Source organism: Aquarana catesbeiana, linkage group LG04, assembly GCF_042186555.1.
Source record: "Aquarana catesbeiana isolate 2022-GZ linkage group LG04, ASM4218655v1, whole genome shotgun sequence".
NCBI classification, from domain to species: Eukaryota; Metazoa; Chordata; class Amphibia; order Anura; family Ranidae; genus Aquarana; species Aquarana catesbeiana.
In genome coordinates this window covers 252,526,800-252,554,698 of record NC_133327.1, presented here as the reverse complement: position 1 = coordinate 252,554,698, position 27,899 = coordinate 252,526,800, and the positions used below count along the sequence as shown (strand labels likewise).

General features: G+C 40.8%; 1 protein-coding gene across 6 annotated transcripts in view; it reads right to left on the bottom strand.

Annotated features, from left to right (window-relative positions):
* Positions 1 to 27,899, bottom strand: part of FGF12 (fibroblast growth factor 12) — a 648,489-nt gene that overhangs the window by 247,657 nt on the left and 372,933 nt on the right. Inside the window, exon 1 of one of the 6 annotated variants that reach the window (XM_073626390.1) lies at positions 27,006 to 27,887. The exons of 3 other annotated variants lie outside the window; for them this stretch is intronic. In XM_073626390.1, coding sequence (XP_073482491.1) covers positions 27,006 to 27,204 — 199 coding nt within the window. In that variant the 5' untranslated portion in view covers positions 27,205 to 27,887. Of the gene's footprint in view, positions 1 to 11,179; positions 11,200 to 27,005; positions 27,888 to 27,899 lie in introns of those variants that run through there. 2 more of the 6 variants (XM_073626386.1, XM_073626391.1) reach the window with 2 other exon arrangements.

Genomic DNA, 27,899 nt, shown 5'->3' with positions numbered 1-27,899 from the left:
TTAACAGAGAACATGCAGATAGCAGGAAAGATCAGATTAACAGAGAGATAAGCTCATCAGTCTGCTGCTTCTCCTTTCGCTGTCCAGTCACAGGCTGACCTGCAAATCTGGTGCCCTGCCAAACATAGCTGTACTGTTTGACAGAGATGTGTAAATCTCAAAACTGGACAGACAGAAATACAAATCATTTGGCAAATAAAAAAGCTCCCTTACATGTATTTCATTACTGCTTTAGCTCTATACTTGAAGTTCAGCATGATTTAACAAGGTAGCCAATTTTACATCTGTCTGTATTGTCCAATTTTACTATAAACATATATTTTCATGATATTTTTTGAGATGTATCAATCCTTTATGTTGCTCAAGAGTTAATAATACAGCATGGTTGAAAACTATATTTTAAAGGTCAACAAAAATGAGGAGCCAGAGGGAAACCAGGTGCAGCGTAGGTGGCTGTCAGTGTGCTACATACCAATCAGTGTAGCGGGAACATGTTCTGTAAAACATTACTTTATATAGAAAGTGGGCATCCTGTGCTCATGTACTAAGAGGCTCCCTAATAAATAATTAGATGCGGTACTCTATCTAATTGGTACTAAGTTCACACCATAAGAAACCCATCACACCATTTAATGTACATTGCAAATTATCATTGCTCTTTGTTTTAATTTATTGAATAAACATGATTATTTCCCCCAAGGTGACATTGGTGGATTATATGTATTGGCCAGAATTTAAAACTATGTGTAGTCATTTTAAAAAACACTTAGTACAGTGCATTGTAGAGTAAAAAACATCCTATTTGTAATACCTTTTCTTAGTATGTAAAAGGCCAGGCTGACTGACTAAATGCTTGATTTCATTTGCCCATAGATCCGCAAGTTATAAGAAGTATATCTTGTGTTGTGTTATTTTATAGGCACGTGAAACAGATCAGCTTTATGGAAATAATCTTATTAGTCTGCCTAAGGGGCTCTTATGCACACCTATACATATATAATGTGTTTTGATGTGCTTCACTGCATGCTAATGCATGATTCTCTGCAGCTTATGCACAGTTAAGATGCACGGTTGTTGTTTGTGCAAAGCGAGGGAGAAGCACTGATAATTTACATTTTCCATGATGCTGATCAGCTAAAAACCCTAAAAAACCCCTAAAATGCCTGATATATGTTTTTTGGTGAATGTACCATTTATTTCACAGGGGTCCCTTAATGTGTGTAAATGCACAAAGTATTACATTTCTATCTAATATAAACAGGCTAGGTAGCAGTTCATTATTGTGAGTAGGGATGAGCTTCGAGTTCGAGTCAAGCGTAAGTTCGACTCAAACATCGGGTGTTCGCCGAACAGCAAATTTTATGGGATGTTCACTGCAAATTCAAGCACCCCATAATGCACTGCAAGACCGCAGTGTATTGCTGTATGATGATTGGCCAAAGCATACACCTGATCTGCATGCTTTGGTCAATCACAGTACGCTCCTCAGCGAGAGTCAGACTAATATATATATATATATATATATATATATATATATATATATATATACTCTGCATTCAGTGTAGCCTATATATACCGTGTAAACTCTATATTCAGTCAGTACTGGCAGTGTATTTGATATATATATATATATATATATATATATATATATATATATATATACTGCAGTTCAGAGTATATAGTGCACTCAGTGTAGTATATATAATACAGTGCGGGGTATATAGTGTAGTGTACATTATATAATATAGTGTATTTTAAAGGCTTATATGCATGTTATTGTCATAAGAAGGGTTTGAGGACCCAGGTACTGCCCCAGGGGACATGTATCAATGCAAAAAAAAGTTTCAATAAAGTGTTCGGCTCATCCCTATTTGTGAGCTAGCCAAATTTAAAAAAAAGAGAATTTCCTGTGAGGCAGATATCATATCTGGACAGCTGGTAAAGGGTTTTTTTGGCCATTGCATACACTTTTATTTTATAACAAAAGCACTGTAATAACAATATAATCAATAGTTATATATGACAATCCAATATAGGCTTACTTGAAAAATCCCCTTTCATGCTGTCAGTTGTACCTGTCTGCTGCCCATCTCTTTTCAAAATCTCCTGGATTCCCAGCATGCTTTGCAGCTTCACCTCTGCCATTTACTTCTAATTTCTACCAACTATATATCCAATGGTACCTTGCTGTCTGCAAGCCATGATTCCCCACTTACTCCACCTCCTAAAACTCCTGCTGTCAGCGCCTCTGTAGTTCAGAAAGCAAGCTCTGTGCGATGTGTGACACAGTAGTGCCTACCCACAGAACATACGTGTTACAGAATTCAAGGAAGTTAATGTGTGGGGATCTTCACAAAGTTTACAGACTTCAAGATCATAAATATTATTAGGAGTAGGCTAGAAATAATTGAAATACAATGTGGGAATGAATATATGATTTTACACTTGGACCATAGATACTCTAAAGCAGACACAAAATCATAAACTTATTTAAAAATGTTGATTTTTGGGGATTTTTTTTTTGTAAAAATGCTTTTACATTTAGCAAACACATGCAGCTGAAGAAAAATTTGACAGTGTCTCTTCACTGAACTTTTATACGTTTTAATATCCCACTCTTCACAATCACGTTTTATTTAGGTCATCAGTTTTTGGCAGCACCTATATTTGTGAGCAACTATTTTCAAGGATGAAGCACATGAAGAGCAAGATTAGAACCAAAAAAATATCTGATGAGCACCTTGAGAATTTATTGAGAATTGCTACTACATCCATCAAACCAGATATTTATGTGTTAGTTTATCAAAGACAGTCAAATATTGCACTAGTTTTATGTTGCCCCCTTTTACCTTTATAATACAAAATGTTACAAAAAAAAAATGAAGTTTTGTTATTCAGGTACATTATCTATATAAGACCCCTTTCACACTGGGGCATTTTTCAGGCGCTTTTGGGCTAAACATAGTGCCTGTAAAGCGCCTGAAAAACACCTCCCCTGTAGCCCCAGTGTGAGAGCCTGTGTGCCTTCACACTGGGGCGGTGCGCTTGCAGGACGTTAGAAAAAGTCCTGCAAGCAGCATCTTTGGGGCGGTGGAGGAGCAGTGTATACGCTCCTGTATATATGCGCCTGCAAAGCACTTTGGTAGTGGCGCTTTTAACCCTCTATTCGGCCGCTAGCGGGGGTTAAAAGTGCTCCTCTAGCAGGCGAAAAGCGACGCTTTACCTCTAACACCCACCCTGCCCCAGTGTGAAAGTAGCCTTGGTGATTGTTAACTTGGCATCTGCCTCACATTTTCTTCTCATCAGTTATCCTTATTGTTGATATATTTTATGCCGTGTACACACGAGCTGAATTTCCGACAGAAAGAGTCCGATGGGAGCTTTTTCATCGTATATTCGGACCGTGTGTATGCCCCATTGGACTTTTTCTGTTGAAAATTCAGATGGTCTTAGAGAACATGTTCTATATTTTTCCGACGGAACAAATTACTATTGGAAAAACCGCTTGACTGTATGCTGTTCCGACGCACCAAAAACAACAAATACTCCGAAGCAAGTACGAGACGGAAGCTATTGGCTACTGGCTATTGAACTTCCTTTTTCTAGTCCCGTTGTACGTATTGTACGTCACCGCGTTCTGGATGGTCGGAATTTGGTGTGACTGTGTGCAAGCAAGACAGCTTGAGCGGAATTCCGTCGGAACTCCGGCTGAAAAACCTTCAGAGTTTATTCCGATGGCAAAGCCTGTCGTGTGTACAGGACATAATATGTGGCCCAAGACAATTCATCTTCTTCAGATGTGGCTCAGGAATGTCAAAAGGTTGGACACCCCTTCTCTAAAGTAATCTTTTGGTACTTAGTGCCTAAGGGACAATCACCTGTACAAGGGCCAACAATCAGATTGTTATCTGCTTGGGATCTTTGATTAGGTCGCATTGGCATTCAGGGCATCAGGAGAGGCAGAGGAGGGTAAGCTATGACACTGGAAGGTTTCCGCTATACATTTTGGGGGTTATTTGGGTTTTGGATGTGATTGTGAACTCATTTGATTTTCTTTTAGCAGGGAGATTCAATAATGGTAGGGTCTAAACTATTCTGGCTCTAGCAGTTCTACAAAGCTCAGCATGTATTACAATCTAAAAAAAAAAAAATGAAAAAGGAATTTAAAAATGACTTTAAAGCAAGGTCTAGGCTTGTGATTCAGCTCCATTGCTTTCCCTCCCATAATGCAGCCTTGGGTAAAAAAAATGAACGTTATTGTTTGCTTTTACCCGGGTGTCTTTGGCCAAGTTCAACAATGTCACAAGTCGTCTTCACCCTCTTCTTTCTCCTGTAGGTAAAATGAATATCTCCTAAAAGTGCACCTTTTATGAGATATTTGCCATGCATGCAGCCAGTGACATCACTGGCGCATGCGCTCTGAAGGTCCGGCATATCTTGCCGGAACTGAGGGCTCCCGGGGACATTGCGGCTCTGGCCAAACAAAGCACCGGAGCTTGTGAACCCAGAAGAAAGACAGGGGGAACATGTCAGCCCTCTCAGCTGTGACTTTACAGCCCTGGAGGGCTTTGTTCCAAGGTGAGCATTTCATAATGTGCTAGTATGTGATAGCACAACATGCCATTGCCTTGCATGTTTTTTTTTTTAACATTGGCAGTTTACAACCACTTTAATAGCTGCCGAATATTACCCTAAGCTGATTTTTTCCAGTGTTTTTCCAGTGTTGTATGAGTTAACAGCAGCTGCTGCTACTGTGCCAATTACCCATCCTCCCTTCTGCCCTCTCCACCTTTCAGAGACCTTGTACTACTGTTCTCCCACAATTCTGTGAACAAAGGAGGAGCAGATGAATGACAGGATCTCCACCACCTATTCACAGAATGTGTTGCGTTGTGGAAGAATAGTAGTACGAGGTCTTTCAATGGCAGGGAAGGACGAAGCGAATGTGTATGGGTGGCAATCTCTTCACACTAGCAGTGGCTACTGATATCCCATACAGCCCAGGAAGATAGCAGCTCAGGGCAATATCCAGCAGCTATAGATAAGGTGACATGAAATAAGGATTTTTACAAAAATGAGAAGTCTGTAGGAGAATGGTCTCCAAACTGCAGCCCAGGGGCCAGATGCTTGCCTTTATGTTGGGGCACAATTTCACCCACTGAAACCAACTATGGGGCAAAATTCCCCCCACTAACACCTACGAAGGGGCACAATTCCTCCCAATGAGACCAGCGATGGGGTACAATTCCTTCCACTGTTACTAAAGATGGGGCATTGTTTTTTTCCCACTGACATCAGGACCTTTTCTACTCCAATTGGCCACAGTCTGGCCCACCTAAAATCTGACAGACAGTAAACATGCCCTTTGTTTAGAAAGTATGGAGACCCCTGCTGTAGGTCATGGGATACACGCCACTACAAATACATGTTGTTAACCCCCCCCCACATACACATACACACTCTTCTCAAAAAATACTACATTACAGCTTTAAAAAAGTACTTATGTGTAAAAATAACATGCAAACAGAATTATCACTGAACATTTTCATGATGAATAATTTCATTATTTTCATAATTGATCTTTTAACCACAAGGCTACGAATTACATAACCCCCTCCCCCATCCCTAAACAATATGGATGATGCTTTGGCTCTTGTATACATCAATCAGACAATGCCCAAAACTTTGCCAAGCAAGATATCAATTTAGCTAACTGCTATCATCTTGTTCTAAAACCCATTGCAACAGATAAGATGTAATAATTCATTTACTTTTGTATTTGAGCATGCAAAGCTTTTATGAGTGCATGAACCGAGCAGTTTAGAACATTTAATTATCATTAATTTGTGCACAAACATCTGAGCATATGAGATGCAGACGAGGCATTTATTCCAGCGGCCAGATCTTAACCTGAGGCTGTAAAAAGCTATGTAATTTAAGACAGCTTGGCCACCATGAAAAAAAAAGCAATTCTGGGCACAGGCCTCTCTGAATTTATCTATACTGCCCGTAGGGCATCATTTTGTAACTGGTGTGTGAAACAACTATACAAATCACAGGCATCTCTAAGATTCCCCATTGAGGCTCAGCTAGGAATTAAACGACAGACCCGCTTATAATACAGAGGCAAGTGATAGGAAAGGTTTTGTTTGTAGTCTGAAGAACTCACTAAATATCTCCTTCACAGCTTCTCATAGTATCTGTTTCAAGGCAGGGCAACGGCGAGTACACATGCAGTCTGCAATCTGGGAAATCAAGTGCACCACTTAATAATAGGCTTGTCTCTTGAGGGAACAGTCGCGTTCCCCGGACAGGGAAAATCCCCATCAGAGCATGATTTGTTTACAGTGTTGAATAGAAAATAAGAAATATTACATGATCACACTCCATTTCCCATCAGTAATAAATATGACAAAACCCATCACTAGTATATTGTCTGCCTCTATAATATATTTTGATCAATATTATAATACTTTGTTTTTAACATTTATTAGCTGCTATATCCTTTTTTAAATGCTTATAAGAAATCTTTATTTTACAAATAACCATTTCATATAGGGCACCTTCATGGCACTCAGCAGAAAATGCTGGGCTTTGCTATAAGAAAGCCCAGCACTGCCTGTGTAAATCTCAGGTACAGCATCACTTAGTAAAGTCTGCTTTGTGATTTTTACCTCTCAGCAGTGGCAGCGCACCTCTGGAGGGCTTCCTTTTAAGGTAATTATTTCAGAATGTGCTAGTATGCGATACATATTAGTAGATTATGCTATTATTTTGCAAAAAAAAGTTTTTTGGGTTTTTTTTGCAGCAGTTTACTACCGCTTTGAACTCTCTGGCAGTATTCTCGAATGTGGCTCATGGTTAAATTTCAGTACCATTAGCCAAAACCCTGAGCCACGGGATTGCATCTCAGGATCCTGGTGCAGTATACTTACCTTGTCCCCAGGATCCTGCGATGCCTCTGTGCCGGGCTCCGTTTCCTGCGAGCGTTGCGGCGCATGGGGGCGGAGCCCGGCGGCAAATTTAAAAAACATAACACATACAGTACAGTGTAATCTTACAGATTACACTACTGTATGAAATCATTTCACCTCCCTTTTGTCTCCAGTGCTTTGTCCAGTGCCCTGCATGCACTTTTATATTATAAATACTGTTCTTTCTGCCTGGAAACTGGAGATTGTCCCTAGCAATCAAAAAGTGTCCCTTTACGTCAAAAGTGGTTTGAAACAGCTAGAAAACAGCGATAGTAAATTAGAACACTTGCAGAATTGAGCAATAGTGAATCGTGGGATAATTTATTTTATTATTATTATATTATTATTTTTTATAATTATTTATAGTTATTTAATATATCATAATTTCTGACTAAGCCCCGGTTCACACTGGGACGACTTGTCAGGCGACCTAGTCGCCTGACAAGTAGCGTCCCGTTCTGTGCAATGGAACCGTTATAATCAGAGCGACGCAAGTCGCTCCGACTTAGAAAAAGGTTCCTGTACGACTTTCGGGGCGACTTGCATTGACTTCTATACAAAGTCGCCGCTGAGTCGTGTCCTGGGTCGCCTGAGGCAGTCGCGCTGTAAGTCGTGCTGCCTCAGTGTGAACCGACCCTTAGCATTTCAAACTTTATCATAGCCGGGATGTCTACTAGACTCTTGTTTGGACAGATTTAAGTGTGTTATTACTAAGAATTACAGGTCTACAATATTAAACGCCAAATTTCTAAGCAAAACAATTGTACCGCATTGAGACGCAAAAATCTGACATAACCATACCACCAGGGAGGCTACAGTGATTCTAAAGGTAATTTTTTTTTTAAATAACAAACATGATATACGTACCTGCTCTGTGCAATTGTTTTGCACAGAACAGCCCCGATCTCCCTCTTCTCCGATGGCACTTCTGGCTACCCCCCCCCCCCCGAGTTGCTATGGGGGCACTTGCGCGTGCTCGCTCACAAGCTGGCTCTGTGTGTCTTTAAGATGCACAGGGGGAGATTTAAGCGCAAAACTGTGCATCTGTGCATAGTAACCAGCTTCCAGGTTTTATTGTCAAAGCCTAACTGAACAAGCTGAAGTTAGAAACTGAATAGCTACCATGCACAGTTGCACCAGCTTCTGAATGCTCCAGGTTTAGAAACTTTAGGCTTTGCACAGAGCCTTCCCCTGATCCCTCCTCACTGGCTGTGATTGACAGCAGCAGGAGCCAATGGCTCCCGCTGTTGTATCTGAGCCAACGAGGAGGGAGAGAGCCGAGAAAGCCACTGCTCTCGTGCATGACGTAATTCACCGCGTTCCGGTCTCCTGGAAGCGGGGACAGGGTACCTGTAAAAAACAGGTATCCCCTCCCCCCTCCCCACCAAAAGGTCCCAAATGTGGCACCGGGGGGAGGGGGATCCGATAAGCGGAAGTTCCACTTTTGGGTGGAACTTCGCTTTAATGCACAGAATTCATTAAGGTTAAAAAAAAAAACCATGTGTCAAAATTGTCCGATGTGTCCGCCATAATGTCGCAGTCATGATAAAAATTGCAGATCGCCGCCATTACTAGTAAAAAAAAATAATAATACGCTATAACTTTTGCACAAACCAATCAATATACGCTTATTGTGATTTTTTTTACCAAAAATATGTAGAAGAATATATATTGGCCTAAACTGAGGGAAAAAATAGTTTTTTTATATATTTTTGGGGCATATTTATTATAGCAAAAAGTAAAAAATCATGCGTTTTTTCAAAATTGTCGCTCTTTTTTTGTTTATAGCGCAAAGAATAAAAACCGCAGAGGCGATCAAATACCACAAAAAGAAAGCTCTATTTGTGGGAAAAAAAGGACGTCAATTTTGTTTGGGTACAACGTGGCACGACCGCGCAATTGTCAGTTAAAGCGACGCAGTGCCGAATCGCAAAAAGTGCTCTGGTCAGGAAGGGGGTACATTCTTCTGGGGCTGAAGTGGTTAAAGAGCACCTGTCATTTCAGATCCATCATGGCAGCGCCCGTTAGCGGGCATCCACTCACCTACTGCCGCCATGTCCCTCACCTTGTTGTGTCACCGCTGCCTCATCAACCATTCCATTAAAGTGAATGGGACTGTCGTTGAGTCAACAGCGGGTCAGAGGAGGGGCCGCTCCGGGACAGAGATGAAAGTTGCTCCTTAAAAAGTATGAATTAAATCAAGCTTTTTTTATTAGTGATTTAAATCATGATTTAAATTGTGGTTTAAATCGATTTGATTTAAGTCAAGTCCACCCTGAATATATATAATTAATATGTCTTATTTAACAGACTAAAAAGATTTTTCTTAAATGAACTGACTAAAATGATTTTTTTTTTGTTCTGAGAACAAAACTCAAAGAAATACATAAAAATAATATAGCCCATGTAAAAGAAGAGCTGTGTGTATTGAATATATTTCTGTCAATGACCCCATTGGGGAGATTTTCCCTTACTTGCCGTGCCTGTAATACCCAGACAAGAAATATGACGTGCAGTCATCACATACATCAATAAAACATTGTCAAAATTTCAAACACTTCCCCAACAATTCCACAGGATTATTGGATCAACGTGTGCATTAATGTGGAATGTATGTAGTACCAGAGCAGCCAACTGGCCGTTTGCCTAGGGTCAGCACTGTTTCTATGTACAGCCTGGAGGCAAATCTTTATGTATGAATACAAGTTACTGCCCGGAAGCATTTGCACACAGTCAATGTTAGGACAGGAGTCATAAACATGTTGGGGGTGGTTGAAAAATGTAGTTCTAGTGGAACCCTATCCAAAACATTCTTTTTAATTTATTTGTATAAGAAAAAGGCAAATCTGCTATGCCTTAGGTGTCACTAGAACAAAAAGTGAGTGTAAATCTCCCAGTGGGGACACAGACAACAAAACCTACCTACCCTGTTTCCCCGAAAATAAGACCTAGCGTGATTGTCAGTGATGGCTGCAGTATAAGCCCTACCCCCCAAATAATCCCTACCCTGTTTCCCCGAAAATAAGCCCTACCCTGAAAATAAGACCTACAAGGACTTTAACTAGGGCTTATTTAGGGGGTAGGGCTTATATTGCAGCCATCGCCGACAATCACGCCAGGTCTTATTTTCGGGGAAACAGGGTATCAGAGAATCTAATCTTTCCCTTCACTATTTAAAACTAAGTCCTGGCTGGAATTCAACATTAAAGTATAACTAAAGGCAAAACTTTTTTTTCTTTTATTTTTGGATAGAGTGGAGAGGGATTAGAATGTTTGTCAGTTTTTATTGCTCTCTGTGCCCCCATTAAAGAGATGAACCCTATTTGTTACCATTATCATTAAAAGTAAAATAAAATACCACATTTTGGGTTGTCCCCAGAAAAGTAATAGAGGGGAAATCTTCCAATGGGGACACTAGCTCTAGAGACCTGGGGGTCCCCAAGGGATTCCCCTAATTTTCAGGGGTTTCCTGTCACTTCCTGTTTGGCTATGGGACAGGAAGTGAAGGGAAATCTCTTTAATGGGGCACAGATGGCAAAAAAATATATCCCTCCTTTGCCTATAGTTCTACTTGGGCGGCACAGTGGTGTAGTGGATACGACACTGCCTGCCTGGAGTTTGCATGTTCTCCCTGTGCCTGCGTGGGTTTCCTCCGGATACTCCGGTTTCCTCCCACACTCCAAAGACATGCTGGTAGGTTAACTGGATCCTGTCTAAATTGGCCCTACAATGTATGAATGTGAGTTAGGGACCTTAGATTGTAAGCTCCTTGAGGGTAGGGACTGATGTGAATGTACAATGTATATATAAAGCGCTGCGTAAATTGATGGTGCTATATAAGTACCTGAAATAAATAAATAAAAATAAATACTTTAAACCCATGCCAGGGACATTCTATTTTAAGTTTAAGGAACATAACTGGATTCCCTTTATTTTAGGCTATTTGTATAATTGGGATTTTGAATACAACATGGGCTTTACTAAAAACCTGGGGACCAAAGTTAAAGGAACTTTGTGCTGAATGAAATACGTAGGTTGTGGTTACTTCTCCTGAAAATACTAATTTGTCAGGAAGTGTTTGGCTGAAATCTTAGTACCAGCGAAGTAAGAACCGCTGATTTGATACTGATTCTGAATAAAGTGTTACTAAACCCACAACAATAATGCAGTCTGTATATGCAGCAAAGTATGCTTGTTATACTCACTGTGGAACCAAAGGGGTTAGTCCATCGCATTGTGTAAAAAGGCTGTTTGATCCTGTCTTCTCTGATCCTCCCCTTCTTTAAATGTCCCCAATCCATCTGCTGATAACACAGAGGTTACTTTGCACGTGCTCAGTTTGGTGTGTATTGCTAGAGAATTTTTTTGTATTTTTGGAGGGTGCATGTTATCAGCACAGGGCCAATCAGCACTGTCCAGAGAGAGGGTTAGGGGTCCTGCAGCCTCATAGGACAGTCAGAGGAGAATGAAAACACCCCCTACAAGCTTTAACCAGTGCTCGGCCGGACACTGATAGAAGTCATAATACTGCTATATACTGCTGAGGAGAAAAGGTATTTAGCAGTTTAAATTCACTAAAATAGTTGCATTTTTATATTCTGTGTACTGTTGGAGATCAGATATAGTGAATGCAGGGTCCTGGGTTTAGTAACACTTTGAGTGACTCAAATGGAATTGAAACCACTGTATCTGCATGAAAACCAGGCAAATAGAATTTTTAAAAAGGAGGTTACTAGCTGCAGCCTAAGGCCTCATTCACACAGGTGTACTACATTCCCATTCAAGTCAATTGGGATGCAGTGGCTGCACAGCCACAGCTGCTGCTCCCAATTTGCCAGCCATGCGAATGCACAGCCCCAAATAGACACCGTCTGTGTTCATGCAGTCGCTGCGTCCCAATTGATTTGAATGGCACTGCCTGCAAGGGGATGCACAGAACACCTGTGCATCCCTGTGTGGGCAAACATGGCCTTCGTACGGGCGTATGCTATAGCACGCTTGCATGAACGTGACCTAAATACAGGTTTACTTTAATCAAGGCTAAATAAACGTCCCTTCATAAGTCAGCATGCATGAAATACCTAGTAAAGGAATGTCATTATTAATGTCTCTGGACTTTGATCCACTCATATCTTTTAATTTACATGAATTCTTCCTTACACTGTATGAGTATTGCGCATGATGCAACAAATTCAATGTACTCTTTTACGTCAGTAGTACAGAAATGTCATGCTTTATTCACACGTGAACTGCAGTCTGGTGCTAGCCAAGAAAGAATGAAGGGTCACTGTGGGTTTGGCATATAAACTGATCTCTAATGTCATATTGTTACTGATGAGAGATCTGACTGTGTATGGCCTCCCTAAGGCACAGTAGTGGCCTCTGCCATGTTACATAAATACTGCATTAATCTGTTACCATAAATATACATCGTACTGTAAATGCCAAGCAGACTTAGTAGAATGTCATAGCCCCTGTGAGATTCATTTTATGTTGCTCTACCATCTTAATTATAGCTAACTATTAACTAAGTGAAAATTAATAGCGCACAACACATTATTGATATCTAAAGAAGCAGGGAAGAATACTCTAAAACTTGAAATAAAAAAATACATGAAAAAATAGGGCTTTTGAAATGCTAATTAATTATTACAAGCGCTTTCATTAAAGGGGCTCCTGCGGAGACATAATTCCTTGTTTTATTGAACATCTGACTTTTCTAAAATAAAATGCAGAATATACAGAAGGAGCCGAATTCAACAATAACCCCAAACCTTTGGAATCTGATCACACATCAGGCTTTTGTGGGACAGTTTAAAATTAAGTTGATTGCATTCTTCGGGCAAGCTGCTAGTACATTAAGCCCTGCGATCAAACACACAACTTCTCTTTGTCACACCTTAAAGCGATACTAAAGATTAATATGTTTTTTTTTTGTTTTTTTTTTTTACCTTAATGCATTCCTCCCCCCAGGGGAAGAGGGGGGAGAATAGACCTGTGCACAGCTCCATCTCTTTTTCCCTCTCAACCACTTCACACAGCAATCGGGCAGCAGCAGGAGCCATTGGCCAATGCTGCTGTCAATCAAATGTAGGTAGTGGAGGAAGTGGGGAGCGCGGGTCCATAGACACTATGTGCCTCCATAGCAAACGGCTTTCTATGGGGACACATGAAGAAGAGGAGGAACCAGGAGAGCCGTCGGGGGACAGAGCAGACAAGGATCAGGGCTGTAGCACTGCACAGAGCAGGTAAGTATAACATGTTTGTTAACTTTAGTAAAAGTTAGTAAATATAAAGTGGTACTAAAGGCAGAAGGTTTTTTTTTATCTTAATGCATTAAGATAAAAAAAAAAAACCTTCTGTGTGCAACAGCCCATCTCAACCTCCCTAATACTTACCCCATCTCGATCCAGCAATGTTTCACGAGAGACTCAGCTGTCCGGGACTCTCCCTCCTCATTGGCTGAGACAACAGCAGGTGCCATTGGCTCCTGCTGCTGTCAATCAAAGTCAGTAAACCAATGAGGAGGGAGAGGGCAGGGCTGAGCCGCAGCTTCGTGTCTGAATGGACACACGGAGCTGCACCTCGGTTCGGTGTCCCTATAGCAAGCTGGAGGGAGGAGGGGGGGCGAGGGTGCCCTCGCACCGGCGAGGGACCTTAGAAGAGGAGGATCCGGGCTGCTCTGTGCAAAACCATTACACAGAGCAGGTAAGTATAACATGTTTATTATTTTTTTTTTAAAAACAAGACTTTAATATCACTTTAAAGTGAAATTTCACTGCATCTGAGCACCACAAACTAAAAATGCTGTTTAATTCATTTTTAATATTCCAAGCAAACTCACTAATTCACCTATGTCTCCATTCTTTATTTTGCTAAGAAATCACATTAAAAAAATCACTGCTTAGCATTTTTAGCTGTGGCCATCTCCAGTAAGAGCAAATGATTCATGCAGCATTTACTTTGTGGAATCCATCTGCCCAAAGCTCAGGCATACAGGCAGAAGGGTGTGCTTAGCTAAGAAAGCCCCTCCTCCACTCCTGAAGACTCCTGGGATGTATGACATCATTTGCCTAGGCATGGAAACCAGGAAATAATTGAAGAAATTAAAAAAAAGTTTAAAACAAGTAAATATGATATACTTTCCTATTTCTTTGCCAATGCTGGCAGCATTAAGGATTAAAATAGTCATAGTAAGCTAGGTTCTGAAGTTTAACTGGTGAAGCAGATATGATTCAAACTGCAAAGGTGGTCCGAGCGTAACAAGTTTTTATTGGTTGTGTTCTAGTTTTATAGGTGTTGTTTTAGTTATGTCTGCTGTATGTACGTTCGAGCCTGGGTATGCCCAATATGCTCTATTTTGTAACTTAATTGAAATACTGCCAAAAAAAAAAATTAAAAAAAAAAAAAAATGGTCAGTGTTGACTGAGAGAGTGAAGTTCCGCTTTAAATAATGATTAAAACATACTGCAGTCTTAAAGTGGAGATAGCCAAACTCTTCATGTTAGGCATTGGTTGAGATGGGATTGGACTCGGATTACCAAAATCTGCCCCACTACAAACTGAGTTGGGGTGGTAAGGGGATGCATATATTCAAAAGTTCCCTTATTTCAATCCATACATTATAGTGAGGAGATGAGCAACCAGTACATAGAAGGTCAGGAATTGACCAGGATCAATGCATTGCTCAAGTCTGTAATTCAGAGCAGAGCATGTTTTTGAACGTTCCCTCACCTTACACCCAAACCTTAAGGTCAATATTAGCAGAGCAGATACCTTTTAGTTACAAGCCTTAAATTAAAATGTAGGACCAGCATAAAAACTCTATTAAAATCTGGAGCTTTTGCTCATGCTTCAAAATTCCGATATTCCCTTATGAATGCTTGCTAAGGGCAACAGCCTTATTTTAACATGTTCTCATTACATTTACATTTCCCTGCCCCTGTAAATCCAGCTTGGAATATATTTTCCACTATGCTGCAGATAAACGAAAGGAGTCAGCTTTCCCATTGACCAATGAATGTGTGTTTGTATTAAACATCCAATCACGAGCAAGAATTTTTTTTATTTTTTTAACCCTTGCTCGTGATTGGCTATTTGATGTAAACACAGATTCAATCATAGAGCAAAGAGTAAAAAAAAATCACTGCTTTTGTAAATCACCCTTTATGTATACCGCACTTTACACCATAGGATGCGTTAGTCTGTATAAAATTTACATCCCACCATCGCTTAAAGCCACATCATCGCCTTGGCCCAAATACTTCATATATATCAAAGAGGTAATACATCTAAACAAAATACCAACAACTTCCATGAATTATTAAAGCGATGCAACATATGGTTTATTTCAATTTAGAATCCACACACATCCTACCATATGTCACTATCAGCTACTTCATTAGAGCAAAAAAAAAAAAAAAAGGGCTATAAGCAAAATTACTAGATAAAACTTTTAATAAAGTCAAATGTCTATTCACTGTTTGTTTAAATATTCTATTTGGACGCAGACATTTATTAGTTAACTGCTTAATATAACAACTGCAACACACGGTTTTATTGTTTATAGAAAGATGTAGGATGGAAGAACAGATGTGTCCCGTATTTATATAATATAGTGATTTCTGCTTTGACGGAACCTGCTTTTCATATGACACTATCATTTATCACTGGATTTGATGCATGCAAATATCAGGGGGGAGCATGCACAAAACGTCTGCTACATCTAACATGAATGGTGCTCCCACTTGCTACATGTCTTTAGGAAGAACAATTCAATGTAACCATTTTTAGCAGCATGTGGATTCTTTTTATATATTATGGAACAAGTGCATGTCCTTTGTATTATTACTGATCTCTGTCTATATTTCCTGCCAATGAAAAGAAATAAGGTGAAGGTATTGGTGGATGAATTGTACCTTAGGTCCCATCTCATTCCAGTCCATGGGCTCCCCAGCCACTGCACTGGGATCACACATAAGGGCTTCAGAATTAAGAATTGGAAGGCAATGTCTGATTTTTGAATGGGTTCTTTGCAAATTACACATGACATTAAAATGATGCAATCACAATTAAGAATAAAGATAATCGAACGATCGTACATAATCCATATGCAATCAAAATGGGCAACAGCATACCAAGAATGTCTTTTGTTTAACGCTTAGAAGTTTGAATTCCTTGTATTCTGTACATACTTGGCTAATAACACTGTGATTGCATATAGATTGTGAATGATTATCTTATCAATACCATGGCTGTCCTCCTCCCTTTTAAGGACTTACTATGAACAGCACTGAGGTGCAGAACTTTTTTTTTTTTTTTTAGTATCCCTATAGGCTCCGGTAGGATTGTCGCCTTTTCTGCCTAAAAAGAACAGCCTTAGTGACTTTTTTCTGTTAATATCATTGGCAACAAGTCCAATGTGACCACCAGACAGGCCAGGGGGTAACCCTAACCCCAGGCAAGCCACCTATTCTGCCCTTATTATAATGCCCCGCTGGGTAAGGTTCAGTTTAATTAATCAGACTGAGGGGGACATTAGGCAAGCAAACTTTCTATCAATCTGATTGTACAATCTCCTTTACAGCCACCAACTACTACGTAGTTCAAAAGTCTGTCTGATTGCACACAGATTGATTGTATAGATTAGATAGGCCCTATTATTACATCCTTTTGGTAAATCTAAAGTTTGTACAACAATTGTATGGCTGGATTGTGATGTGCATGGTGGCCCTTAGATCTTTCGACAATTATATAGTGCAAGAGCCTGCCTGGTTGGATATCAATTGATCAGGAACATTAGGTAAGTGTCTATATTACAGATTGTAAGCTCCTTGAGGGCAGGGACTATGTGAATGTATAATATAAATGTAAACGCTGCGTAATTGTTCCCTCTATATAAGTACCTGTAATAATAATAAGAGTTTTGGTAGACCCACATTTTTAAAGTGTTTATTTTCCTGTTTGTTTTTAAATAACAAACATGATATACGTACCTGCTCTGTGCAATTGTTTTGCACAGAACAGCCCCGATCTCCCTCTTCTCCGATGGCACTTCTGGCTACCCCCCCCCCCCCGAGTTGCTATGGGGGCACTTGCGCGTGCTCGCTCACAAGCTGGCTCTGTGTGTCTTTAAGATGCACAGGGGGAGATTTAAGCGCAAAACTGTGCATCTGTGCATAGTAACCAGCTTCCAGGTTTTATTGTCAAAGCCTAACTGAACAAGCTGAAGTTAGAAACTGAATAGCTACCATGCACAGTTGCACCAGCTTCTGAATGCTCCAGGTTTAGAAACTTTAGGCTTTGCACAGAGCCTTCCCCTGATCCCTCCTCACTGGCTGTGATTGACAGCAGCAGGAGCCAATGGCTCCCGCTGTTGTATCTGAGCCAACGAGGAGGGAGAGAGCCGAGAAAGCCACTGCTCTCGTGCATGACGTAATTCACCGCGTTCCGGTCTCCTGGAAGCGGGGACAGGGTACCTGTAAAAAACAGGTATCCCCTCCCCCCTCCCCACCAAAAGGTCCCAAATGTGGCACCGGGGGGAGGGGGATCCGATAAGCGGAAGTTCCACTTTTGGGTGGAACTTCGCTTTAATGCACAGAATTCATTAAGGTTAAAAAAAAAAACCATGTGTCAAAATTGTCCGATGTGTCCGCCATAATGTCGCAGTCATGATAAAAATTGCAGATCGCCGCCATTACTAGTAAAAAAAAATAATAATACGCTATAACTTTTGCACAAACCAATCAATATACGCTTATTGTGATTTTTTTTACCAAAAATATGTAGAAGAATATATATTGGCCTAAACTGAGGGAAAAAATAGTTTTTTTATATATTTTTGGGGCATATTTATTATAGCAAAAAGTAAAAAATCATGCGTTTTTTCAAAATTGTCGCTCTTTTTTTGTTTATAGCGCAAAGAATAAAAACCGCAGAGGCGATCAAATACCACAAAAAGAAAGCTCTATTTGTGGGAAAAAAAGGACGTCAATTTTGTTTGGGTACAACGTGGCACGACCGCGCAATTGTCAGTTAAAGCGACGCAGTGCCGAATCGCAAAAAGTGCTCTGGTCAGGAAGGGGGTACATTCTTCTGGGGCTGAAGTGGTTAAAGAGCACCTGTCATTTCAGATCCATCATGGCAGCGCCCGTTAGCGGGCATCCACTCACCTACTGCCGCCATGTCCCTCACCTTGTTGTGTCACCGCTGCCTCATCAACCATTCCATTAAAGTGAATGGGACTGTCGTTGAGTCAACAGCGGGTCAGAGGAGGGGCCGCTCCGGGACAGAGATGAAAGTTGCTCCTTAAAAAGTATGAATTAAATCAAGCTTTTTTTATTAGTGATTTAAATCATGATTTAAATTGTGGTTTAAATCGATTTGATTTAAGTCAAGTCCACCCTGAATATATATAATTAATATGTCTTATTTAACAGACTAAAAAGATTTTTCTTAAATGAACTGACTAAAATGATTTTTTTTTTGTTCTGAGAACAAAACTCAAAGAAATACATAAAAATAATATAGCCCATGTAAAAGAAGAGCTGTGTGTATTGAATATATTTCTGTCAATGACCCCATTGGGGAGATTTTCCCTTACTTGCCGTGCCTGTAATACCCAGACAAGAAATATGACGTGCAGTCATCACATACATCAATAAAACATTGTCAAAATTTCAAACACTTCCCCAACAATTCCACAGGATTATTGGATCAACGTGTGCATTAATGTGGAATGTATGTAGTACCAGAGCAGCCAACTGGCCGTTTGCCTAGGGTCAGCACTGTTTCTATGTACAGCCTGGAGGCAAATCTTTATGTATGAATACAAGTTACTGCCCGGAAGCATTTGCACACAGTCAATGTTAGGACAGGAGTCATAAACATGTTGGGGGTGGTTGAAAAATGTAGTTCTAGTGGAACCCTATCCAAAACATTCTTTTTAATTTATTTGTATAAGAAAAAGGCAAATCTGCTATGCCTTAGGTGTCACTAGAACAAAAAGTGAGTGTAAATCTCCCAGTGGGGACACAGACAACAAAACCTACCTACCCTGTTTCCCCGAAAATAAGACCTAGCGTGATTGTCAGTGATGGCTGCAGTATAAGCCCTACCCCCCAAATAATCCCTACCCTGTTTCCCCGAAAATAAGCCCTACCCTGAAAATAAGACCTACAAGGACTTTAACTAGGGCTTATTTAGGGGGTAGGGCTTATATTGCAGCCATCGCCGACAATCACGCCAGGTCTTATTTTCGGGGAAACAGGGTATCAGAGAATCTAATCTTTCCCTTCACTATTTAAAACTAAGTCCTGGCTGGAATTCAACATTAAAGTATAACTAAAGGCAAAACTTTTTTTTCTTTTATTTTTGGATAGAGTGGAGAGGGATTAGAATGTTTGTCAGTTTTTATTGCTCTCTGTGCCCCCATTAAAGAGATGAACCCTATTTGTTACCATTATCATTAAAAGTAAAATAAAATACCACATTTTGGGTTGTCCCCAGAAAAGTAATAGAGGGGAAATCTTCCAATGGGGACACTAGCTCTAGAGACCTGGGGGTCCCCAAGGGATTCCCCTAATTTTCAGGGGTTTCCTGTCACTTCCTGTTTGGCTATGGGACAGGAAGTGAAGGGAAATCTCTTTAATGGGGCACAGATGGCAAAAAAATATATCCCTCCTTTGCCTATAGTTCTACTTGGGCGGCACAGTGGTGTAGTGGATACGACACTGCCTGCCTGGAGTTTGCATGTTCTCCCTGTGCCTGCGTGGGTTTCCTCCGGATACTCCGGTTTCCTCCCACACTCCAAAGACATGCTGGTAGGTTAACTGGATCCTGTCTAAATTGGCCCTACAATGTATGAATGTGAGTTAGGGACCTTAGATTGTAAGCTCCTTGAGGGTAGGGACTGATGTGAATGTACAATGTATATATAAAGCGCTGCGTAAATTGATGGTGCTATATAAGTACCTGAAATAAATAAATAAAAATAAATACTTTAAACCCATGCCAGGGACATTCTATTTTAAGTTTAAGGAACATAACTGGATTCCCTTTATTTTAGGCTATTTGTATAATTGGGATTTTGAATACAACATGGGCTTTACTAAAAACCTGGGGACCAAAGTTAAAGGAACTTTGTGCTGAATGAAATACGTAGGTTGTGGTTACTTCTCCTGAAAATACTAATTTGTCAGGAAGTGTTTGGCTGAAATCTTAGTACCAGCGAAGTAAGAACCGCTGATTTGATACTGATTCTGAATAAAGTGTTACTAAACCCACAACAATAATGCAGTCTGTATATGCAGCAAAGTATGCTTGTTATACTCACTGTGGAACCAAAGGGGTTAGTCCATCGCATTGTGTAAAAAGGCTGTTTGATCCTGTCTTCTCTGATCCTCCCCTTCTTTAAATGTCCCCAATCCATCTGCTGATAACACAGAGGTTACTTTGCACGTGCTCAGTTTGGTGTGTATTGCTAGAGAATTTTTTTGTATTTTTGGAGGGTGCATGTTATCAGCACAGGGCCAATCAGCACTGTCCAGAGAGAGGGTTAGGGGTCCTGCAGCCTCATAGGACAGTCAGAGGAGAATGAAAACACCCCCTACAAGCTTTAACCAGTGCTCGGCCGGACACTGATAGAAGTCATAATACTGCTATATACTGCTGAGGAGAAAAGGTATTTAGCAGTTTAAATTCACTAAAATAGTTGCATTTTTATATTCTGTGTACTGTTGGAGATCAGATATAGTGAATGCAGGGTCCTGGGTTTAGTAACACTTTGAGTGACTCAAATGGAATTGAAACCACTGTATCTGCATGAAAACCAGGCAAATAGAATTTTTAAAAAGGAGGTTACTAGCTGCAGCCTAAGGCCTCATTCACACAGGTGTACTACATTCCCATTCAAGTCAATTGGGATGCAGTGGCTGCACAGCCACAGCTGCTGCTCCCAATTTGCCAGCCATGCGAATGCACAGCCCCAAATAGACACCGTCTGTGTTCATGCAGTCGCTGCGTCCCAATTGATTTGAATGGCACTGCCTGCAAGGGGATGCACAGAACACCTGTGCATCCCTGTGTGGGCAAACATGGCCTTCGTACGGGCGTATGCTATAGCACGCTTGCATGAACGTGACCTAAATACAGGTTTACTTTAATCAAGGCTAAATAAACGTCCCTTCATAAGTCAGCATGCATGAAATACCTAGTAAAGGAATGTCATTATTAATGTCTCTGGACTTTGATCCACTCATATCTTTTAATTTACATGAATTCTTCCTTACACTGTATGAGTATTGCGCATGATGCAACAAATTCAATGTACTCTTTTACGTCAGTAGTACAGAAATGTCATGCTTTATTCACACGTGAACTGCAGTCTGGTGCTAGCCAAGAAAGAATGAAGGGTCACTGTGGGTTTGGCATATAAACTGATCTCTAATGTCATATTGTTACTGATGAGAGATCTGACTGTGTATGGCCTCCCTAAGGCACAGTAGTGGCCTCTGCCATGTTACATAAATACTGCATTAATCTGTTACCATAAATATACATCGTACTGTAAATGCCAAGCAGACTTAGTAGAATGTCATAGCCCCTGTGAGATTCATTTTATGTTGCTCTACCATCTTAATTATAGCTAACTATTAACTAAGTGAAAATTAATAGCGCACAACACATTATTGATATCTAAAGAAGCAGGGAAGAATACTCTAAAACTTGAAATAAAAAAATACATGAAAAAATAGGGCTTTTGAAATGCTAATTAATTATTACAAGCGCTTTCATTAAAGGGGCTCCTGCGGAGACATAATTCCTTGTTTTATTGAACATCTGACTTTTCTAAAATAAAATGCAGAATATACAGAAGGAGCCGAATTCAACAATAACCCCAAACCTTTGGAATCTGATCACACATCAGGCTTTTGTGGGACAGTTTAAAATTAAGTTGATTGCATTCTTCGGGCAAGCTGCTAGTACATTAAGCCCTGCGATCAAACACACAACTTCTCTTTGTCACACCTTAAAGCGATACTAAAGATTAATATGTTTTTTTTTTGTTTTTTTTTTTTACCTTAATGCATTCCTCCCCCCAGGGGAAGAGGGGGGAGAATAGACCTGTGCACAGCTCCATCTCTTTTTCCCTCTCAACCACTTCACACAGCAATCGGGCAGCAGCAGGAGCCATTGGCCAATGCTGCTGTCAATCAAATGTAGGTAGTGGAGGAAGTGGGGAGCGCGGGTCCATAGACACTATGTGCCTCCATAGCAAACGGCTTTCTATGGGGACACATGAAGAAGAGGAGGAACCAGGAGAGCCGTCGGGGGACAGAGCAGACAAGGATCAGGGCTGTAGCACTGCACAGAGCAGGTAAGTATAACATGTTTGTTAACTTTAGTAAAAGTTAGTAAATATAAAGTGGTACTAAAGGCAGAAGGTTTTTTTTTATCTTAATGCATTAAGATAAAAAAAAAAAACCTTCTGTGTGCAACAGCCCATCTCAACCTCCCTAATACTTACCCCATCTCGATCCAGCAATGTTTCACGAGAGACTCAGCTGTCCGGGACTCTCCCTCCTCATTGGCTGAGACAACAGCAGGTGCCATTGGCTCCTGCTGCTGTCAATCAAAGTCAGTAAACCAATGAGGAGGGAGAGGGCAGGGCTGAGCCGCAGCTTCGTGTCTGAATGGACACACGGAGCTGCACCTCGGTTCGGTGTCCCTATAGCAAGCTGGAGGGAGGAGGGGGGGCGAGGGTGCCCTCGCACCGGCGAGGGACCTTAGAAGAGGAGGATCCGGGCTGCTCTGTGCAAAACCATTACACAGAGCAGGTAAGTATAACATGTTTATTATTTTTTTTTTAAAAACAAGACTTTAATATCACTTTAAAGTGAAATTTCACTGCATCTGAGCACCACAAACTAAAAATGCTGTTTAATTCATTTTTAATATTCCAAGCAAACTCACTAATTCACCTATGTCTCCATTCTTTATTTTGCTAAGAAATCACATTAAAAAAATCACTGCTTAGCATTTTTAGCTGTGGCCATCTCCAGTAAGAGCAAATGATTCATGCAGCATTTACTTTGTGGAATCCATCTGCCCAAAGCTCAGGCATACAGGCAGAAGGGTGTGCTTAGCTAAGAAAGCCCCTCCTCCACTCCTGAAGACTCCTGGGATGTATGACATCATTTGCCTAGGCATGGAAACCAGGAAATAATTGAAGAAATTAAAAAAAAGTTTAAAACAAGTAAATATGATATACTTTCCTATTTCTTTGCCAATGCTGGCAGCATTAAGGATTAAAATAGTCATAGTAAGCTAGGTTCTGAAGTTTAACTGGTGAAGCAGATATGATTCAAACTGCAAAGGTGGTCCGAGCGTAACAAGTTTTTATTGGTTGTGTTCTAGTTTTATAGGTGTTGTTTTAGTTATGTCTGCTGTATGTACGTTCGAGCCTGGGTATGCCCAATATGCTCTATTTTGTAACTTAATTGAAATACTGCCAAAAAAAAAAATTAAAAAAAAAAAAAAATGGTCAGTGTTGACTGAGAGAGTGAAGTTCCGCTTTAAATAATGATTAAAACATACTGCAGTCTTAAAGTGGAGATAGCCAAACTCTTCATGTTAGGCATTGGTTGAGATGGGATTGGACTCGGATTACCAAAATCTGCCCCACTACAAACTGAGTTGGGGTGGTAAGGGGATGCATATATTCAAAAGTTCCCTTATTTCAATCCATACATTATAGTGAGGAGATGAGCAACCAGTACATAGAAGGTCAGGAATTGACCAGGATCAATGCATTGCTCAAGTCTGTAATTCAGAGCAGAGCATGTTTTTGAACGTTCCCTCACCTTACACCCAAACCTTAAGGTCAATATTAGCAGAGCAGATACCTTTTAGTTACAAGCCTTAAATTAAAATGTAGGACCAGCATAAAAACTCTATTAAAATCTGGAGCTTTTGCTCATGCTTCAAAATTCCGATATTCCCTTATGAATGCTTGCTAAGGGCAACAGCCTTATTTTAACATGTTCTCATTACATTTACATTTCCCTGCCCCTGTAAATCCAGCTTGGAATATATTTTCCACTATGCTGCAGATAAACGAAAGGAGTCAGCTTTCCCATTGACCAATGAATGTGTGTTTGTATTAAACATCCAATCACGAGCAAGAATTTTTTTTATTTTTTTAACCCTTGCTCGTGATTGGCTATTTGATGTAAACACAGATTCAATCATAGAGCAAAGAGTAAAAAAAAATCACTGCTTTTGTAAATCACCCTTTATGTATACCGCACTTTACACCATAGGATGCGTTAGTCTGTATAAAATTTACATCCCACCATCGCTTAAAGCCACATCATCGCCTTGGCCCAAATACTTCATATATATCAAAGAGGTAATACATCTAAACAAAATACCAACAACTTCCATGAATTATTAAAGCGATGCAACATATGGTTTATTTCAATTTAGAATCCACACACATCCTACCATATGTCACTATCAGCTACTTCATTAGAGCAAAAAAAAAAAAAAAAAGGGCTATAAGCAAAATTACTAGATAAAACTTTTAATAAAGTCAAATGTCTATTCACTGTTTGTTTAAATATTCTATTTGGACGCAGACATTTATTAGTTAACTGCTTAATATAACAACTGCAACACACGGTTTTATTGTTTATAGAAAGATGTAGGATGGAAGAACAGATGTGTCCCGTATTTATATAATATAGTGATTTCTGCTTTGACGGAACCTGCTTTTCATATGACACTATCATTTATCACTGGATTTGATGCATGCAAATATCAGGGGGGAGCATGCACAAAACGTCTGCTACATCTAACATGAATGGTGCTCCCACTTGCTACATGTCTTTAGGAAGAACAATTCAATGTAACCATTTTTAGCAGCATGTGGATTCTTTTTATATATTATGGAACAAGTGCATGTCCTTTGTATTATTACTGATCTCTGTCTATATTTCCTGCCAATGAAAAGAAATAAGGTGAAGGTATTGGTGGATGAATTGTACCTTAGGTCCCATCTCATTCCAGTCCATGGGCTCCCCAGCCACTGCACTGGGATCACACATAAGGGCTTCAGAATTAAGAATTGGAAGGCAATGTCTGATTTTTGAATGGGTTCTTTGCAAATTACACATGACATTAAAATGATGCAATCACAATTAAGAATAAAGATAATCGAACGATCGTACATAATCCATATGCAATCAAAATGGGCAACAGCATACCAAGAATGTCTTTTGTTTAACGCTTAGAAGTTTGAATTCCTTGTATTCTGTACATACTTGGCTAATAACACTGTGATTGCATATAGATTGTGAATGATTATCTTATCAATACCATGGCTGTCCTCCTCCCTTTTAAGGACTTACTATGAACAGCACTGAGGTGCAGAACTTTTTTTTTTTTTTTTAGTATCCCTATAGGCTCCGGTAGGATTGTCGCCTTTTCTGCCTAAAAAGAACAGCCTTAGTGACTTTTTTCTGTTAATATCATTGGCAACAAGTCCAATGTGACCACCAGACAGGCCAGGGGGTAACCCTAACCCCAGGCAAGCCACCTATTCTGCCCTTATTATAATGCCCCGCTGGGTAAGGTTCAGTTTAATTAATCAGACTGAGGGGGACATTAGGCAAGCAAACTTTCTATCAATCTGATTGTACAATCTCCTTTACAGCCACCAACTACTACGTAGTTCAAAAGTCTGTCTGATTGCACACAGATTGATTGTATAGATTAGATAGGCCCTATTATTACATCCTTTTGGTAAATCTAAAGTTTGTACAACAATTGTATGGCTGGATTGTGATGTGCATGGTGGCCCTTAGATCTTTCGACAATTATATAGTGCAAGAGCCTGCCTGGTTGGATATCAATTGATCAGGAACATTAGGTAAGTGTCTATATTACAGATTGTAAGCTCCTTGAGGGCAGGGACTATGTGAATGTATAATATAAATGTAAACGCTGCGTAATTGTTCCCTCTATATAAGTACCTGTAATAATAATAAGAGTTTTGGTAGACCCACATTTTTAAAGTGTTTATTTTCCTTTTCCATAAAAGTGCACAGCACCTTGAAAATCCCATATCTTATTTTTTTCTTATTGGTTTTTGGTAGACCCAAAGTCAATTGTGCCATCAACTGTGTAGTACAAGGGCCTGCTTGATTGGGTAGAAAGTGAATGTGTGTTTAGCTATGTCCTTATATTACATGGTTTTGGTAAATCTAAAGGAGATTGGAGGATTTGTTTTTTTTGTGTGTAGGGTCAGCTTTATGGAGATCGTACAGTCTGATTGTATAGTGTACAGTAACCAGGGAGGGGAGAATGGATGGATGGATGGATGGATGGATGGAGGAATAAAAGAAAGGAAAGAAGGAGGAAAGGATGGATGGATGTATGCAGAGATCAATAGAAGGATGGATGGATGGATGGATGGATGGATGGATGGATGGATGGATGGGCAGATGTATGGAGGAAGGAAGGAAGGAAGGAAGGAAGGAAGGAAGGAAGGAAGGAAGGAAGGAAGGAAGGAAGGGAAAGAAGGAAGGAAGAAAGGAAGGAAGGAAAGGAAGGAAGGAAGGAAGGAAGGAAGGAAGGAAGGAAGGAAGGAAGGAAGGAAGGAAGGAAGGAAGGAAGGAAGGAAGGAAGATAAATAGAAGGAAGGAAGGAGGGATGAAAGGAATGAAAGAAGGAGGAATGAATGGAAAAAAAAAAGGAAGGAAGGATGGAAGGATGGATGGATGTATGGAGGGATGGAGGGACAGATGTATGGATGAATGGAAGGAAGGAGGGATGTATGGAGAGATGAATGGAAGGAAGGAGGGATCTATGGAGGGATTAATGGATGGATGGAAGGAGGTATGGAGGGCTGTATGGAGGGACTGATGGATGGAAGAAGGGATGAACAGATGGATGGATGGATGGATGGATATAGGGAGGGATGGATGTTGAGGTGACTGTATAGAGTGTGAGTAGGTGTGAGGCACTGACCTTGTTTTCTCCGGACCGGCCTCTTCCTCCCACTGCAGAAGCGGACTTTACTGAAGACCCCCAGGACATGCCTCTCACACAGGGACCGGCCGTCCTTGCTGGGACTGGTCCGTCTCTTGGACGTACATACCCGGTCACTGTTGGACTCCCTGGCCTGTCTCTTCTGTCGGATAAGAGAGCTGGCTATAGCCGCAGCCATGGTGGGTGCAGGGAGCAGGTGGGGGGGTCGGGACCCCCTAGAAGAAGAGCTTTGTGTTTATGGAGAGGAGTAGTGCCAGTTTAGAGGAGAGCTGGGTTGTAGGTGTGCGGAATCCTCCCCATACTCTTCTCCAGGATGATGGAGGGGAGGGGGGATCAGGACTTCCCCATCACTCCGCTCCTGGAAGATCCCAACAGGTCAGTAGAGGCTGGAAGTCATCCTGGAAGATCCCGGAGAGGGGTGACAGTGTATTCCTAGGAGAGCCCTGTGTAGTATGGTAGACATCCTTCTCTATGGGGGGACACATCCCGGGTCACCCACATCACACCCCCCCACATCCATGTCAGCTCTGCTAATGTCAGAAGAAGGGGGAGGGCGTCCCAGGTAGGGAGCAGTAAGGATCATCCACCATTCACACTGCACAGCCCTCCTGTCATGTCCTGGGATCTCAGCATGACATTAAAGTGCGGGCGGCCCCCTCGGCACTGGTGACAGAGGAGGAGGAGGAGGAGGAGGAGGAGGAAGCAGGGACACTCCACGTCCACTCACACGGAACACGGAGCAGGAGGGAGATCAGAGCCTTCATCCACCCGAGCACCGCACATCTCTGTCTCTCTCAGTCCTCCTGTCTCCCCTATCTGGCCTCTCTACGCAATCCTACGTGATCGAGGTTTGGATGAGAAACTCTCACCGGC